The sequence below is a fragment of the Maniola jurtina genome, chromosome 2 (genome assembly GCF_905333055.1).
Source record: "Maniola jurtina chromosome 2, ilManJurt1.1, whole genome shotgun sequence".
Classification (NCBI taxonomy): domain Eukaryota; kingdom Metazoa; phylum Arthropoda; class Insecta; order Lepidoptera; family Nymphalidae; genus Maniola; species Maniola jurtina.
Genome location: NC_060030.1, coordinates 15,814,041 through 15,831,889, shown reverse-complemented (window position 1 = coordinate 15,831,889; position 17,849 = coordinate 15,814,041). Strand labels below are relative to the sequence as shown.

The window sequence follows — 17,849 nt, the reverse complement described above, 5'->3', positions numbered from 1 at the left end:
TTGGTAAAACTTTGGGTGCCTAAATAGGTTCTTTACCTCAAGAAGAAGGGACATATTGCTTTTTCGGTTTGAAGTTGCAAATGATCTACTAACGTTTGATCTGGTTAAATTAAAATCTCAAAACCGACAAATCTATTTGCTTAACATAAGTAAGTACTTAGGTACCTATTTATAAAAATTCCGACAGTTCAAATTTATTTCCGTATGTAACTCATCAGTTTTAAATGATATTTTTTGTTTAAAATGTCGGTAATTTTGGATTTTTCATACCCCGAAGTTTTAAAATTGCAAATTACGTTTAGTATTTTTTGCTCGTCTCTTTGTTTTGTGATAGATGAGCAAAAAATAGGAGCGTCATCGTGGAATATTAGCGTGAATATTCCAATAGATATATAAAATATAATGAGTGCTAGATTTTTATAAGCATCATCATCATCATCATCATCAGCCTGCGGACGTCCACTGTTGGACATAGTCCTTCCCTATAGAGCGCCACCACACCCGGTCCTCAGCCTTCCTCATCCAGCCACTTCCCACCAGCCGCTTTATATCGTCGGTCTATCGTGCTGGAGGGCGTTCCACACTACGTTTGCTTAAACGCGGTCTCCACTCAAGGACTTTCCGGCTCCAACAGCCATCGCCTCTACGACAGGCATGGCCTGCCCACTGCCACTTCAGCTTGCTAATAGTTTGGGCTATGTCAGTGACCTTGGTTCTCCTGCGGATCTCCTCATTTCGGATCTTATCCCTCAGTGAAACTCCTAACATAGTTTAGTTTAGTTTAGTTTAGTTTATAAGCATAAACCTTACTTATCCTTTGACTCAAAAGAAATCATGCATCAATCCTGAAACCACTTTCACGACCAATTTGACTGAGGTCACAGATCTAGGTACGAAACGAAAGAGCCCGTTGAAACATCTCAAAGTTCGTTCTCATTCGTGGTCTAAATTCCAGAACTACACGCCAAATCTGTAGTTTCTAGACCCCTAGATCCAGATTTGACTTGTACGCTGATGTCAATCAGTCAATTTCTCAACTTTTTACTATTTTATACCTACTTTTAAATAAATTAGTGAACTCTGTTCGCGTCTCCCTAATTACTTATCTTAAAATATTTTTGCTGTTCTCAATCAGAGAAACATAATAAAGCGATTAAGTAATAATTAGGTACGGTAATAAAATTATAACAGAATCCGTCGGTTATATAAGAGCGTGATAATTAAGACAGGTGAGAAAGTGACAATTTCATACGTAAGCTGATGATGCGCTTTTTTTGGAACTAGACTTGGTACAGATTTCGAATGTCAGATACCAACTCACACACACATCATCATCCACATTATCAACCCATTACCGGCTCACTACTGAGAACAAGCACAGTTCACGACAGGGATCTTCTAAAACAACACGTCGAAGCTTCAATGTCACTGACAAGCGTCAATAATGTACATTTGACGCAGGTAGCCCTAATACATAGCTCGTTCACACAGCCTGCGTAAGCGTAGACGTAGCGTGTACCATTGCGTTGTAATGTATGGAACTGTATGAAACATGGCACACCGCTTGCGTAAAGCGTGGACGTATACGTAACCCGGTGTATTAGGGTTTTGAACGCGTCACGTGTACGCAATTGGTGTGAATCGGCCTTTAGGTAGCCCTATTTTTCTATGATTTTACGTCACCATAGCCTAATAATAATTCAGGATCAAACCGAGAGTTCCCTCACTCTAGTTCACTCTGACATAGGTCTCCTCTCAATTGAGAAAGGTTTAAGGAGGATAGGTATGGTCTAAGGACTACGCTGGCCAAGTGCGGATTGGCAGATTTCATACACCGTTGAGAAAATTGTGGAAAACTTTCAAGCATACAGGTTTCCTCACGATGTTTTCCTTCCTTATTAAACCAAATGGTTATACTAGTGATATTTTTTTTTATTAATAGGTACCTAGCCTAAGTCTTTAATTTTTTTTTACCACTGTGGAAATCTATAAATCTTTAAAGACCCGTAAGTTTATTTAACCCGTTCACCGCGTTAACTCAGTCACGCTGTCATATAATAATGAATGTGTAAAGTGTAAACATTGCATGCACTTTACTCTTACACAATGTGTACCGAACACTGATATGTGGAAACCAAAGATACACAGCCCCTTACAATGTAACTTTAACGACAAACCAGACAAACACGTTACAAACCCGGCCGCAGTACAAAAATAATTGAGTGTGAATTTTATTCTTTGCTAGGTAGATACTCCCGTGACGTCATCCACATTTATTTAAGTTTAAAAAATGTACTACTCCAAATAATCTTATAGAAACTCTGATTTTTCGGGATAAAAATTAGGCTATGTCCGTCTCAGTCAAAATTGGATAAACGGATGGGCCGTGATACAGACAGATAGACAAACTTTCGTATGTAAGACATTATATTAATATGGATTCCTACGGGAAAAAGGCATTATACTTAACTAGCCGATGCCCGCGACTTCGCCCGCGTGGATTTAGGTTTTTCTAAATCCCGTGGGAACTCTTTCATTTTCCGGGATAAAAAGTAGCCTATGTGCTAATCCAGGATATTATCTATCTCCATTCCAAATTTCAGCCTAATTCGTCCAGTAGTTTTTGCGTGAAGGAGTAACAAACATACACACACACACACACACACACACACACACACACACACACACATACAAACTTTCTCCTTTATAATATTAGTGTGAAGTGTGTCGCATATCCTACGCTCCGCCTCAGGAAAGTGGGAAAGTCGTTTGTGGGAATGAGTGTAATATTTTATAATAAAATTCCACAATCCATTTTAGACTTGCCTTTACACAAGTTTAAAAAATCTATTAAAAGTATGCTGCTGAAAAAAGCTTATTATACAATCGAAGATTATGTAAATGACAAAAAAGCTTGGATTTGATTCGCTCCAGCAATACACGGCGCTGCAATTGCTTGTATACAGTATGGCATATTATTGTAAACTGTACATTTGAAAAGAGCAACCGCCGAGTTTCTTGCTGGTTCTTCTCGGTAGGAACAGCATTCCGAACCAGTGGTAGATTATTTTGACGATTCGAAAGCACTTGTAAAAGTTTACTTGAATAAAAATGATTTGATTTGATTTGATTTGATTTGTGATTGTTCATTAAATAAGGTCTAAGGTAGGTTATTTTCTTGATCATCTTTATACCCACTCTAGTTTAATTTCATATGATAAAATCTTATTTCTACTAATATTTAATAGAACAAATAATACGAAAATATTTTTGCACATGTTTTTTTATGACCATTCTTGCGCAACACCGTATTTATCTTTGGTTTCGCACCTATATCAATGCTACAAAAGACTACCTACTTCGCTCACGCACCTCTGGCTTGACTGTTGGCATAACGCCTCACTTATCTGTTATTTGTTTACATTTATTGTTATTTCTGTCATTGTACATAATGATTGTAATTATTTTAAAACGGTTACTTTGAAGGTTACGGAGACATCTTTTTTAATAGCTACCTACTTATTTATTTATATTTTTCCTACGTTTTTGTATGAACTAAAAGTAATAAAATACCTACAATAAAATACGTAATTCCAAATTAAAGCTAAAAAAATATACGTTGAATTGAGAACCTTCTCATCTTTGAAGTCAAAATCAAAAAGTTGACCGATAGGTACCTACATTTTCAATTAATATAAAATGTATTAAAACTATAAAAAATCAAATTTATAAATGGATAAACTATAAAAAATCTATATTTTAAAAATACTCATAATACTTTCATCATCCATGACCTTTCTGTCTGAGACGATTTACGAAAAATAAATCTTTTCATAATAGGCTCAGGTGTTGATATAATCCAGGTTTAGCCGTGACTTGTTATTATCCTACCAATCTACCTAATTACCAAAGCCATTTCTTTCTAAATCCATATAATAGGTAATATTAGGTATAAATACGAAACCATGTCCGTCTGCCTTTAAAAGATTTTGACCAAAGGTACAAAGCTAATATAAAAATTTATCTTGCGTTCCCCAGATGCACATATTATGTAGGTTACTTTTAGTACCGGAATAGTTTTCATGAGATTTTTAAAGACCTAAATCCACGCGGACGAAGTCACGGGCATCACCTAGTTTTTCCTATATCATAGTCAAGATAAAATGTTTCGAACTGTGTTAATTACCATTCATCCGAATGGTTTAAACTTTGTACAGTTGTTGTCAGCACTTGCGTGAAGGTTAGATAGAACCATACCGGACATCAGCTTATATACGTTTTATGTAATGTTTTAACGTTATGCCGCGAAGAAAGACGTTAGAAAGCAAAAGCCATACTTCACCAACTTGTTTATATGAAAACGACAGTACAAGCAGGTACACAGCCTATGGACTTAAGAGCCGGGGAGGGCTAGACCTTCGTTATTTTATAAAAGCTGAAAATTATTTTTCGGCGTATTTGTCTCCATAGGGAGGAACGATCAGCGACTATGAAGTTTGGATCATGGTGGCTTTGCTTTGGCAGCAGGACACAAAGGTGTAAGAAACCAAAGGTCAAAGTATAAAGTGTATTTTTATATATTTTAACTATTTTAAGGATGTCTGGCAGAAGTTTACCACGATACTGATGTCTGGCAATGCATGACGAGATTAATTCCTATGCTATTCCGAAGAAAATACACAAAAATACACTTTGGACTTTGACGTATGGTTTTTTACACCTTCTTCTTCTGATCGTTCCTTCCTGTTCTGGGTTCAATACACAAAGAAACATTTAGCTTTTATAAAATAGGTAACTAGTTTATTCCCGCGACTTCGTCCGTGTGGACTATACAAATTTCAAACCCCTGTTTTACCCCCTTAGGGGTTGAATTCCCAAAAATCCTTTCTTAGCGGATGTCTACGTCATAAATCATAATATTAGCTATCTGCATGGCTTTCAGCCCGATCCGTCCAGTAATTTGAGCTGTGGGTTGACAGATCAGTTAGTCAGTCAGGCAGGTTTTCCTTTTATATTTAGACGAAGGTCTGGCCCTCGCGGGCTCTCTCTACTAGGGCTACATGAGCTTACGTAACATGTAGGCCCATATTGTAGGTGCAGGTAGGTACAGTAGTATGCACTTCCAGCGAAAGTGATTCAGGCGGGCCCCGATTTCCTTTTACAGCTAACCTTGCTCGGAGGAAACGAGGTTTTCTTTAACTGTGGAACAGGTGTTTGAAATAGTTATACTTAATTATTAAGCACTTTTATTTTATTTTAACACATTTAAGTAACAGGAAATTGAAAATATTATTTCAACTTATAATAAAACTTGGTAAAAGTAATAGGTGGTAACAGGAACTTCAATTTTTATATTGGCATATAAATTGATTATTTCCAATCAAAGTCAGAAATTGATAATATTTTGAAAATGTAGGTAAATTATTAGGCACGTTTGTTAAAACAAAAAATTCGCAGATTTATATATCAGTGGTATTTAAATAAGTAGGTAGACCATTATAAAAATGATGACCATGATTTTTTTTAAATTCTCTAAAATTTAGTTTTTAAAATATTTCCTTAATCTCTACTAGGTACATTAACACACTTTTAGTAATGAGTTTAATTGTTCCAAACATTTGTGAAATCGTCAGCCGACGTCAACCGTTCAGTTCGTCATCATCATGATTATCAACCGAAAAACGTCCACAGCTGGGCAAAGGTCTCTAGCTGGGACTTCCACACGCCACGGTCTTACGCCGCCTAAATCCAGCGGCTCCCTATGACTCGTTCGATGCCGTTAAGTTAAAACTATCATTTTCAATCGGACCACGGACCGTATGAGCTATTAAGTGAAAGGTAAAATAGTAAATACTACTTATTTACTCGTAAAAAGGAGAACTACTGCAAATCTAATGATAGCCTATTACGGTATCGCGCACATTCGTTACTAAATCCTTCGGAATGCACCATAAATAAATAGTAGTCTGAAACCTGGTGGTGGTTTGTTCACAGTATTTTTTTCAGGGATAAACAAATAAAAACTAAGGATACCCTGTACTTATACTGAAAGTGAAACAGTTTCAAAATATGTAGGTATAAGTGTATCATACATTATAATAATAAGTTCAATTAGTTATTATTAATTTTAATCACTAACAACACGCCACGGCTTTGCGCGATTGCATTTTTTGAAGATTTTTCAAACAAATTATTTCAAACAAACCTTATCCTTAACAATTATGAACACAACAAGAAAATCAGCGAAATTATTCCCTTACATCTCATACGAAAATTTGAGAGTAAATTTTAACTATTTAAATACTAAGTTGAGTATTATGTTCAACCTCAAGCAGAGCCAACATTTTCAGGATACAATTTTGTTAAGTCTAAGAATTTGAAAAATCTTTATTTATAACTCCTTACAATTTGCAAAATAAATCGCTTTAAAATACTTGGTTAAAGATTAGCCGTAATTAACCAACTTGTTATGAACAACGGAACCACGGATGTGTAGTTTAAGTCCGTGGTTATAAACAAAGCGAAGATTCGTGCGCCAGCTCCTAGACTACAATTTTTCGCGCATCGACGGAAACGGGGACGCGTGTGTACTACGAATGTGTATTCGGCGCCGATTTGTATTTTGTATGCGATCGCCGGACGACCTCTAGAGGCAGCGCGAATGAGGCCAAGCGTTATGCGTTTTATTTATGAGAAGTGTTAGGTACGGTACACTTCTCTTAAATTAGAGATGGCCATACTAGTGATAGCCTAGTGGTTAAAACGTCCGTCTCCTATCCATTAGAAGGTCATTGCATTAGATAGATAGATAGATCACTTTATTGCACACAAAAACACATACTTATAAAGGAACACAACACAGAAAGAAGAAAACAGAAAAAAAAAACAATTGTGTGCAAAGGCGGCCTTATTGCTTGGAGCAATCACTACCAGGCAACCTTTGCTGAAAGGAGAAGCTAAGCTAGTATTGGATAGTACAAAGTCCATTAGGACCATTAGGTCTGGGGTTCGATCCCTGGCACGCACCACTAACCTTTCGGAGTTATCTGCGTTTTAAGTATTTAAATAGGTATCACTTGTTTTAAGGAAAACATCGTGAGGAAACCTACATGCTTGGGAGTTCTCCATAATGTTCTCAAAGGTGTGTGAAGTCTCAATCCGCACTTTGCTAGCGTGGTGGATTATAGCCAAACCCTTTCCATTCTGAGAAGAGACCCGTTCTCAGTAGTGAGCCGGTGCGGCGATGGGTTGATAATGATTGTAGCTAGGTATATTCAAATCATTTTATTTAGTGAAAATAATGATTTCACAGGCGATTTTTCATAGAAAGTGATTTTTCAATTTTCGCACTTTACAAAGTATAATCGTCTGCTCCACTATAATACCTACTAGGAATTATTATCACGAACAGTATAACAATCGCTACATAAGTAATAATCTATATTAATATGTATTATAAAAAGGTACTTTTGTAAGTTTGTTTGTTGGAGGTAATCTCTGGAACTACAGAATCGATTTTGAAAATTCTTTTACCAGTAGAAAGCAACATATGGGCTTTATTATATACTAGCTGATGCCTGCGACTTCGTTCGCGTTAATGTAGGTTTTTCAAAATCCCGTGAGAATTCTTTGATTTTCTGGGATAAAAAGTAGCCTATGTGCTAATCCAGGGTATAATCTATCTCCATTCCAAACAGCCCAATCCGTCCAGTAGTTTTTGCGTGATTGAGTAACAAACATCCACACATTCACGTATTTTATAATATTAAGTAGGATAAGTCAATGGCTATAATTCATTTTTTTAATTAGAGATCCCTACGAAAATTATAATAAGCTACCCGTGCGAAGCCGGGGCGGATCGCTAGTAAATTATAATTTTAAATTGATATTTAGTCGTCCGGATAAACCTGTTATTTATTGTGATGTTGTCTACAAAAAGAATTTCGTAAGTAAACAAGATCAAATAAACAAAATGGTGTTTTATTTTTGTTCGACATGGTTATTGTTTTTCCTTTTTCACCGCATCGAATTCTCCCATTGCTTGTTGAAGTAGATTTTTGTTTTGTAAAGTGCAATATCGAGGCGGAAACTGTAACACCAACTCGATCGGTTTACGGTTAAACAATTTTATCAAACCTCAACAACTTGCTATAACTACGGTTATGAAATTACGTAGACCGCTAAAATAACGTTTTAACAGGGCTCTCTCCGTCACTCGTTTCCACTCGTTTCATACAACGTAGTTCCAATTTCATTTGAATATTAAGCAACCAAAGTCCATGAAATTTTGCAGACATATTCTAGAAACTAATATCTGTGTATGTGGTGTTTTAGATTTTTCTAAAAATATGTAGTTTTAAAATTACAGGGGCTCCAAGATTTGTATGAAAATTTTTAAGACCGCGTAACTTTGAAACCAAATATTTTAACAGAAATCTGGAAAACCACAGACATAGATATTAGTTTCTAGAATATGTCTGTAAAATTTCATGGACTTAGGTTGCTTAATATTCAAATGAAATTGGAACTACGATTGTATGAAACGAGTGGAAACGAGTGACGGAGAGAGCCCTCTTAATGTACAAAATTTTTAAGAGAAATGTCTAGAAACACTTTTTACTAGATTTGTCTAGATTTAGGTACTAGATTTGTAGGTGTACTAGATTTGGTCACATTTTGATTATCCTAGAAGTTTTTGTAGGAGTGTTTTTCACTGGGTTGACTAAGGGTTGTTTTTTGGATTTTGGTTCACTTCTTTTACTTTTAAGCCTTATGAAAAAGAACTTCACTTTCGAACAATACCTACCTACTTACCTAATTTCTATTTTTACAAAAACACAAGTTGACCTCAGGAGTTGACCCGCAGTCACCTTAACCACGTTTAAACTGTTAAATAAAATATAATGTAAACTCATAGTGAAAACAAGAGAAAACCTTAGTATGCTGACTTGCGCATTTTCGAAAAAAAAAACGCAAATAAGCAATTGTTTCTTTAGCCTCATTGTTTTACGAATCATCTTGACAATTTTGACTTTCTCAAGCAAAAGTTCGCAAAACACGAATTTTTGTTCCATGCCAAGTTCCTACTTGCAAGCTAGCAATTAACTTTGCATTAAGTATACGACTTTGTTTGTTACCTTACATTGCAAAATGATAACAAGTATCTAACCAGAAACCTTTTGAAAAAGTATAAATACCTATAACAGAGTTTTTGCTGGTTCTTCTCAATAGAATTTTATTTCCGAACCGGTGGTAGTTTTGACTTGGCATACGAATCATTGTAATAATAGTTAATAATATATTATAGTATAGACAATAATAGTTATTTAAACAGGAATCTTAAGGAAAACTCGAGAAAACGTACCTAATCATGTGATCAAAACCAAATCAACGTCACCTTCTACTTATAAAATGACGAAAATAAGCTCTCTACTATCAACCAAAATAAAAGAAGCATAACTTTAGTATCCAACTAATTAGTGATGATCTAGTAATCATAAAGTGAACAGTAAGTGAACGCTAAAGTGATGGTAAAGTGATGATAAAGTGAAAAAATGTGGGAATACCTCGCCGTGTTATTGATTGGATTTTGGCTGGGGGTGGCCATCTTCCTCTACGTGTCCTGCTACTGGCTTGAAGAGATACTTGGTAAGTTGAGGAGTTAACGTTACATGACAGATGTCAGAGTAGGTACGTTGTGTGTGTGTGCACCTTTTGTGCTAGCTGAACGCAAATAAAGCTGATTAATTAGTTATTATTTACCCCAGACCCTAGACAAGGACAAGGACAAATTTCCAATGGGTAGGTAAAGAATAAAAAGGATTTATTTTCGCCAAGCAAAGCTAGTAATAAATAAGACAAGTTTTTTCCATTCCATCAGCCTGTATGCGTCCACTGCTGGACATAGGCCTTTCCAAGAGCGCGCCACCAAACACGGTCCTCCGCCTTCCTAATCCACCCGCTCCCCGCCACCTTCTTCAGGTCATCGGTCCAGCGGGCTGGAGGTCGTCCCACAGTAAAAAATAAGACAAGTACTTACATAATATTATTCGACAGTAGGAGCTCCCTACTTCAACAACCCAAGTAGGTACCAATTATTGATTTTGGAAGAGCCAAGTACCTAACCAACAATTAAATACTTCTAGTACAAAGCAAGGACACCGAGAAAATAGTTCCATAAACTCAACTTGTTTTCTATGATGAAAAAATACACCAAAAGCCGGTATAATAAGTAGTATTATAGAGAACCAGATCAGATCATAACTTGGTCTTAACAGGGCTCTCTCCGTCACTCGTTTCATACAATCGTAGTTCCAATTTCATTTGAATATTAAGCACCCAAAGTCCATGAAATTTTGCAGACATATTCTAGAAAATAATATCTGTGTCTGTGGTGTTTTAGATTTTTCTAAAAATATGTAGTTTTAAAATTACAGGGGCTCAAAGATCTGTATGAAAATTTTTAAGACCGCGTAACTTTGAAACCGAATATTTTAACAAAAATCTGGAGTACCACAGACATAGATATTAGTTTCTAGAATATGTCTGCAAAATTTCATGGACTTTGGTTGCTTAGTATTCAAATGAAATTGGAACTACGATTGTATGAAACGAGTGACGGAGAGAGCCCTCTTAAGTACCCATAGCTATTTTGCTACTTAGTTGCCTTCGTATCCGTTGAATATCTCGATATAGGTCCTATTTAGATTACGTTTTTTAAAGCGACTTACTTGCCTGCGAAACTCAATTTACAAAAATATTTTTCTTGACAAGTGGCATATTTTCCCAAAATTTTCGTAGATTTTAGGTTCCGTACCTACCTCAAAAGGAAAAAAGGAACCCTTAGGATCACTTCGTTGTCTGTCTGTCTTTCCGTCTGACCGTCTGTCGTGTCTGTCAAGAAAACCTCTAAGGTACTTCCCGTTGACCTAAAATCGTGTTTGGTGTAGGTAGAGGTCTTATAGAACAAGTATTATTTAAAAATAGGATAAGCAATCTCATTCATATATTCATTCGAAAAGCTTCCTTATTAGTTGTTTATTACCTTCTGAACCGAGTAATAAAAAATATTAATAAAGTTATTAGCAAAAAGATGCTAAGTAACATCTAAGAAGTAGTCATTATGAGATCGCAAATAGACATTCACAAGCATGAAGACGAGCAAAAAACCCTCCGCAATTAATGAAGATAATTCTTGCTTATGAATATACATGAGATGGTTTGACGTTGATTTTTTGTGTCCTAAAATGTTTCTTCAATTATAAAATCCAAAACAAATTAACTTTAGGTAACTTATAGTGATAATTTTTGTTTTTATGATCTCAATTTGTTAATAAAAGTTTGCGGACGTCTTGTGGACTTTGCTCTTAACAGTACCTAAGTAAAGGAACCTTTCGAATAGGTGCACCATAGATTAGAAAAAAATTAATCAGACATCCTTTTGGAAAGAGAAAATTTCCTTTTGAAAGGAAACGCTTTTGGAAGAATAAAATCAGAAGGAAATTTTTCTCAATGTGTACCTAGTTATAGGTAACTACATACACATTGAGAAAAATTTCCTAATAGCATAATCACACTAATATTATAAAGGCGAAAGTTTGTATGTGTGTGTGTGTGTATGTTTGTTACTCTTTCACGCAATAACTACTGAATGGATTTGGCTGAAATTTGGAATGGAGATAGATAATATCCTGGATTAGCACATAGGCTACTTTTTATCCCGGAAAATCAAAGAGTTCCTACGGGATTTTAAAAAACTGAAATCCACGCGGGCGAAGCCGCAGGCATCTTCTAGTTAATAATAATTTAGCAAAAAATCGGTAGGCTAGACGATATAGGATTAAAGCTACCATTGTATAGTACTCTATGGTAGAAAAAAAGTCGGTTAGATCAAGCCTTGTGAAGACAACAAATGACATCTTCAGTTCAGGGTAGTTGACGTCAGGATTACAATGGACGAGTAGTTGTGTATAATTATCCGATATTACAGTAATTTACGATAAGATGACTTGCTGAACAAGAATAAGTGCCCTAGCTAGACTTGCGAGGTCTTTTGGTCTTTTTTTTAACCCCCGACCCAAAAAGAGGGGTGTTATAAGTTTGACGTGTGTATCTGTGTATCTGTCTGTCTGTGTATCTGTGTATCTGTCTGTGGCACCGTAGCGCCTAAACTAATGAACGGATTTTAATTTAGTTTATTTTGTTTGAAAGGTGGCTTGATCGAGAATGTTCTTAGCTATAATTCAAAAAAATCGGTTCAGCCGTTTGAAAGTTATCAACTCTTTTCTAGTTACTGTAACCTTCACTTGTCGGGGGTGTTATAAATTTTTAATTTACACTTGTGTACCTGGTCTGACAGGTTGTTCTTTTAAGGAATGGTCTTGTTTACTGAGATCTGTTGTCGGCAATTAATTTGTTCGTACCCGACTGCGGCAAAGCCAAAAGGAAGGGTTATGATTTTAGCAGTCTATGTATGTATGTATGTAAGTATATATGTGTGTGTTTGTATCCAGATTCGGTGTGTTCCACCGTACCTAGCGCCTAAACTACTGGGCCGATTTTGATGAATGCTCTGTCAATTGATTCGTCGTAAAGATCCGGGTGTCATAGGCTACATTTTATGAAAAAAATGACCTATCGGATGTTTCATCAAAAAAGTGGGGGTCTCCAAATTTTTTTTTGCTATTGTATCGAGTGGGATGTCAAATGAAAGAGGAGAAAATTCTGAGTTCATAAACATAAATGTACTAAAACTTTAAAATATACCAAGCCACAGAAAAACAAATTACTCTAATATTTAAGCGTTTATTAAGACGAGCGCAGTCGGGCTTTTAGTTTTCAACTTTATCTTGTTATATTAGTGTGATGTGTAACTATGTATCATAATATAATTATAGAATAATTAATTGTTAGCTCACCGAATGAGTTGCTCACATTTTTGGAATGTTATTGTTCGAAACTTTTCATTTGCATCACAATTCACAATACACTTTTGATATAATTTATTGATTGTGACTCATCATTTACGAATATAATGGTAGGATTATGATGATTTTATTTTATTTCTTTATCACGCTTAATTAACCAGAATAAGTTTCAGCATTAACAAAATACCTACTCCAAAACTTGTTTTCAAAGATGTATTTTTGGCATATTATTTTTATCTATCTTATTTCCTTATGTATTCTCTATCTACATATTAGGAACTAGAAATACGGACAAAAGAGTCTAGAAATTTTTTTCACTATACAGGCTGTTATTAGAACTGTGATTGCTGATTACTTACTGATAATAAAATACCAAAAAAAAAAACTCCTGTATTTTTTAAAGCTCACAATGTATTGCACATAAAACACCTGACTGACGCTAGAGGTTAACCAACGTTGCGTAGATAGGTGCTGTATCGTGTGTTAGGCATTGACCCCGAGTTTTGCACGCTATACATTGCGGGTTTAAAAAATGATAAATCTACAAGGCAAATGGTTATTGATTTTGGATTGTGTTTATTTTTTATTTTTATTTATTTAAACAGCTTTATTGCACAAAAAATACAAAGATAATAATAAAATGATACAATTTTAGAAATGCAAAGGGCGACCTTATCACTAAAGTAATCTCTCCCAGGTAACCCGTATGTTCGAACCTACAAACTATAAGACGAGGAGTGTGTTTAGGTAGTACAATAAATAGCGCTATTTTCGCTAGGGGTCTATTTATACTCTGTATATTAACAGTTTCTTAATTTTTCCCCAGATCTACCTCAACATCACTCCGGGCCCAGTCACGGCCACGCGTTGGGCGCCAGCGGGGCCCACGCCCAACTCAAGCGCTTGGTCGCTAGAGTGGTGGAGGAGGCTGCGGCGCTGCCGGCGCTCGCGCGGTACGCTGCAGAGCCGCAGACACCTACCGAGGCATCCACGTACGAGGACCTGCTGGCTACTGCTATACTGAACAAGGTGAGACACAAATGACGTCGGTAGAGTATGGTTAAAATGCTGCTCCCGTACATCTGATGTTTTTTTTTTTAGGGTTCCGTACCCAAAGGGCAAATCAAAGCAGTATTAAGAGGGCTCTCTCCGTCACTCGTTTCATACAATCGTAGTTCCAATTTCATTTGAATATTAAGCAACCAAAGTCCTTGAAATTTTGCAGACATATTCTAGAAACTAATATCTATGTCTGTGGTTTTCCAGATTTCTGTTAAAATATTCGGTTTCAAAGTTACGCGGTCTTAAAAATTTACATACAAATCTTTGAGCCCCTGTAATTTTAAAACTACATATTTTTAGAAAAATCTAAAACACCACAGACACAGATATTAGTTTCTAGAATATGTCTGCAAAATTTCATGGACTTTGGTTGCTTAATATTCAAATGAAATTGGAACTACGATTGTATGAAACGAGTGACGGAGAGAGCCCTGTTAATGTCACTCTGCTATGTGTCTGTCTGTCTGTCCGCGTCTCACAGGTCTCTAGCTCGTAGACGAAATAAGTTAACGCCCTGAAATTTTGATATTTGGTGTAGAAGATTAACCCAAAACCCAATATCAATTAAATTATTTTTCAGGGGAGCCCCTGCATAATAATTTATGCATGAAAAAGGAGCCGAATTTTTTTTTTTTCGGCTGTGTGAGGTATCATAGTTTAGAACTCATTGAGTAGAGTAGGAACATATTTTTTATTCTTTTTATCTTAAAAAATAAGAAAATGGTGGGCTGTCTAAGTTGTCAGTCTGACCATTTTTGTGTTGGAGGCTATCTCAAAAACTAAACTAACAAGGAACTAAACTAGTTATGAATATGAAATTTCACTATATTATGTACCACATACAGCATATTATATTTATACAACAACTGAAAACCATGATTGAATGATGACAAACCCCCTTAAAGAATAATTCCTAGTAAAAACAGAAGCCAAGACTAAGGTGCTTGCCTTTTGCTAAACAATAAAAATAAATCAATTGCAAATCCCTAATTAGTGTTTAGCTGCACGCGATTCGCATCTTTATCTATTTATATTTATTATAAGTTACAACTAGAAACCTTGAACGGAAGGAAACTTGATTTCTCATTTTTTATTTATTAAAGGAAAAGACATTAAAAGCAACCTACTTTTAACCTGTAAGCGGTAATAGCCTTTTAATATTAAACATTGGATATACTTGCACCAAATACCTCTAATTTATCTATAGCATGTCTATAGCTAATAGTCCTTTGGACCATTTTGGTTTTCTCAAAAGTTAGCGAAGACTGCCAATCCGCACTTGGTGGACTATGGCCTTAAGCCCTTCTCGTTCTGAAAGAAGACCTGTGCTCGGTAGTGATTCGGCGATGGGTTTTTTTTATTTAGATACTTGACTGCAATCTCACCTGCAGGTGGTAAGTGATGATGCAGTCTAAGGTGGAAGCGGGCTAACCTGGAAGGGCTATGGCAGTTTTTATTAAACCCATACGCCTTTGGTTTCACGCGGTATTGTATCGGAATGCTTAATCGCTTGGCGTCACGGCTTTGCCGATAGAGTGGTAATTAACCACGGCCGAAGACCACCAGACCAGACCAAAGATTATAAAATTCCAAACCCTCCCGGGAATCGAACAGGGACTTCCCACAGAGCTTGTAAACGTGAAGCTGAAGAGAAATGACTAGGTATAATATTTTAAGTCCAACTATAGTATTTGAATCCACAGTCGTTAGGATTTCATTCCGCCACTTACACCATTAGGTAACTTGACAATGATACGTATAATAAATGTTGTTCACATTAATCGTATCTGTACTTACGTACGAGTTTGATGAAGCGTATAAAACAGGTTCTATCCAATTAATGATGTAAACATAACCTTAGCGAGGAGAATCCTTAGCAGTTGTACACACAAACGTGTCATCCTTTTAATTTAGGGCTGTCCAAATTGGATTTTGTGAATTTTATTATTGAACTAATTTTTACCTCTTCAAATGGTAAAAATATGGTATTCACATGGAAAACTATAATATATGGTATACAAAATGATTGAATACCTACCTATCCTGCCATCCACTTGTTAAAAAGCTACTAATCCCAAAGGCCTTTTCACCAAAGGGGCTAAAATAGGTAGGTTTTAAAGTTGTATTTGTTCTATTTACTACATTAAGTGGGCTGTATATTCATATTATATGAATGAGCTTTATTTGCACATTCTAAAGTAGAACTTTATTTCTTTTTAAACTCCTCTGATTTTGACTGATGATGAAAAATGACAAAAAAATACCTTCCCTTATCTCCGAACTTTGCAAAGAGAAAAATCGAAAATAACTCGAGTTGATAGAGGTTTATGTACACTTTACAGGGAAAATAAAATGAAGTCTATATCTATTACAGTTTCAAAAGGCAAAATAAACGTTTACCAACTCAGTTTTGCTGTACCAAGTAAATTTTACTGAAGCCTCGATCGACAAATATAACTCGCACTTGTCCTATCGATAGGTATCTTTAGGAAATTGTATTTATATAATTTTGTGTAATACCTACTTATAGATAGTGTATCTTTATTTACCGGTCTGTAATAACAAAATTAAAATAATTAAGTGCAAAGCTCTATTTTACATTTTTTGCTAATGAACTCAATAGGTAGGTATATAACTTCCTATTTCCTGAACTATTATGGTAGAGCTCTCGGAAAAACAAAAACAAGTTTTAAAAGTTAATTTGATCTATTTTTAAGAGATATAAAAAAAAAAAATTTTATAGAATTTTTGTCGTACCTACCCAATATTGTAAGATCATTGTACCTACCCCGAAAAACTCGTTGTCAAGTAGGTAGACTCGTCTTCGTCAACCTATACGTATTCTAAAGACTAGCTGTGCCCGCGACTTCATTCGCGTGGAATAGTGACTTTTCGGGCAGCATATTTTGAATTACATGACATAACTTTTTTATTAAAACATAAACTTATTGCGCATAATCATAATTGTTTGCACCAACCACATAGCAACTGTAATTGTCCCACTATTGAAATAGTTAACTCACATAAATACTTAGGATTAATAATTGACCATAAGTTCAACTGGCATGAGCACATAAAGCATGTATGTGATAAGCTCAGAGCATTCTTGGCAAACTTATTTATAATTAGAAAGAGGTTAAATTTTAAAGTCAAATTGATGCTGTACAATGCTCTTGCCGACTCCATAATTGCTTATGGGTTGAGTAGCTATGGTCGAACCGACAAGTCGCACTTACAACATGTTTATCAGTTGCAACTAAGGATTTTAAAAACCATTGTTCCTCTAAATATTAAACTACTTGCAAAAAATAATGAAAATCTTATACAGTATTGTAAAGTGATTAATATTTATGACAAAGTACAATTTACGCTTCTGAAAGAACAATTTTTTAATTTAGCCATACAAAAGGAAGTTATTAACAAAATTCAGACACGCAAAGTAACTCAAAAAAACTGGTTACCATCTTTGCAAAAAATAAATATGGTGAGCGCACCAGCGCGTACATGATCCCTCGCCTAATAAATAGTTTAGATAATACTTTTAGGTCAGGACTTACCGAATTTAACTTTAAACACAAGTTAAAATCATACTTTCAAAACAAATATTAACAATTCCCATTTTTGAAAAATTAAAAATAACAAATTATTATCTTGTAATGTTCCCTAGTGCTTCTATAAATAATGTATATATTATTTATGGAAGTACTATACCCAAAATCGATTAATGGACGGAATGATAAGCAACATACTAAACCTTAGTGGTTTTTTTGTTGTGTTAAAAGCATTTGTAATACGTTCAATATTTGATAGTTAATAAAAAAAAAAAAAAAATTTATGAACCGATTGACATGAAATAAACAC

At 35.3% G+C, this 17,849-nt stretch overlaps 1 protein-coding gene across 8 annotated transcripts in view; it reads left to right on the top strand.

Moving 5' to 3' along the window:
• LOC123874672 overlaps nucleotides 1-17,849 on the top strand; it is a 132,974-nt gene that overhangs the window by 101,863 nt on the left and 13,262 nt on the right. For 4 of the 8 annotated variants that reach the window (XM_045920186.1, XM_045920179.1, XM_045920212.1 and 1 more), the window contains one exon: nucleotides 13,753-13,955. In XM_045920186.1, coding sequence (XP_045776142.1) covers nucleotides 13,753-13,955 — 203 coding nt within the window. Of the gene's footprint in view, nucleotides 1-9,322; nucleotides 9,649-13,752; nucleotides 13,956-17,849 lie in introns of all 8 variants that reach the window. The other 4 variants (XM_045920188.1, XM_045920187.1, XM_045920198.1 and 1 more) reach the window with 2 other exon arrangements.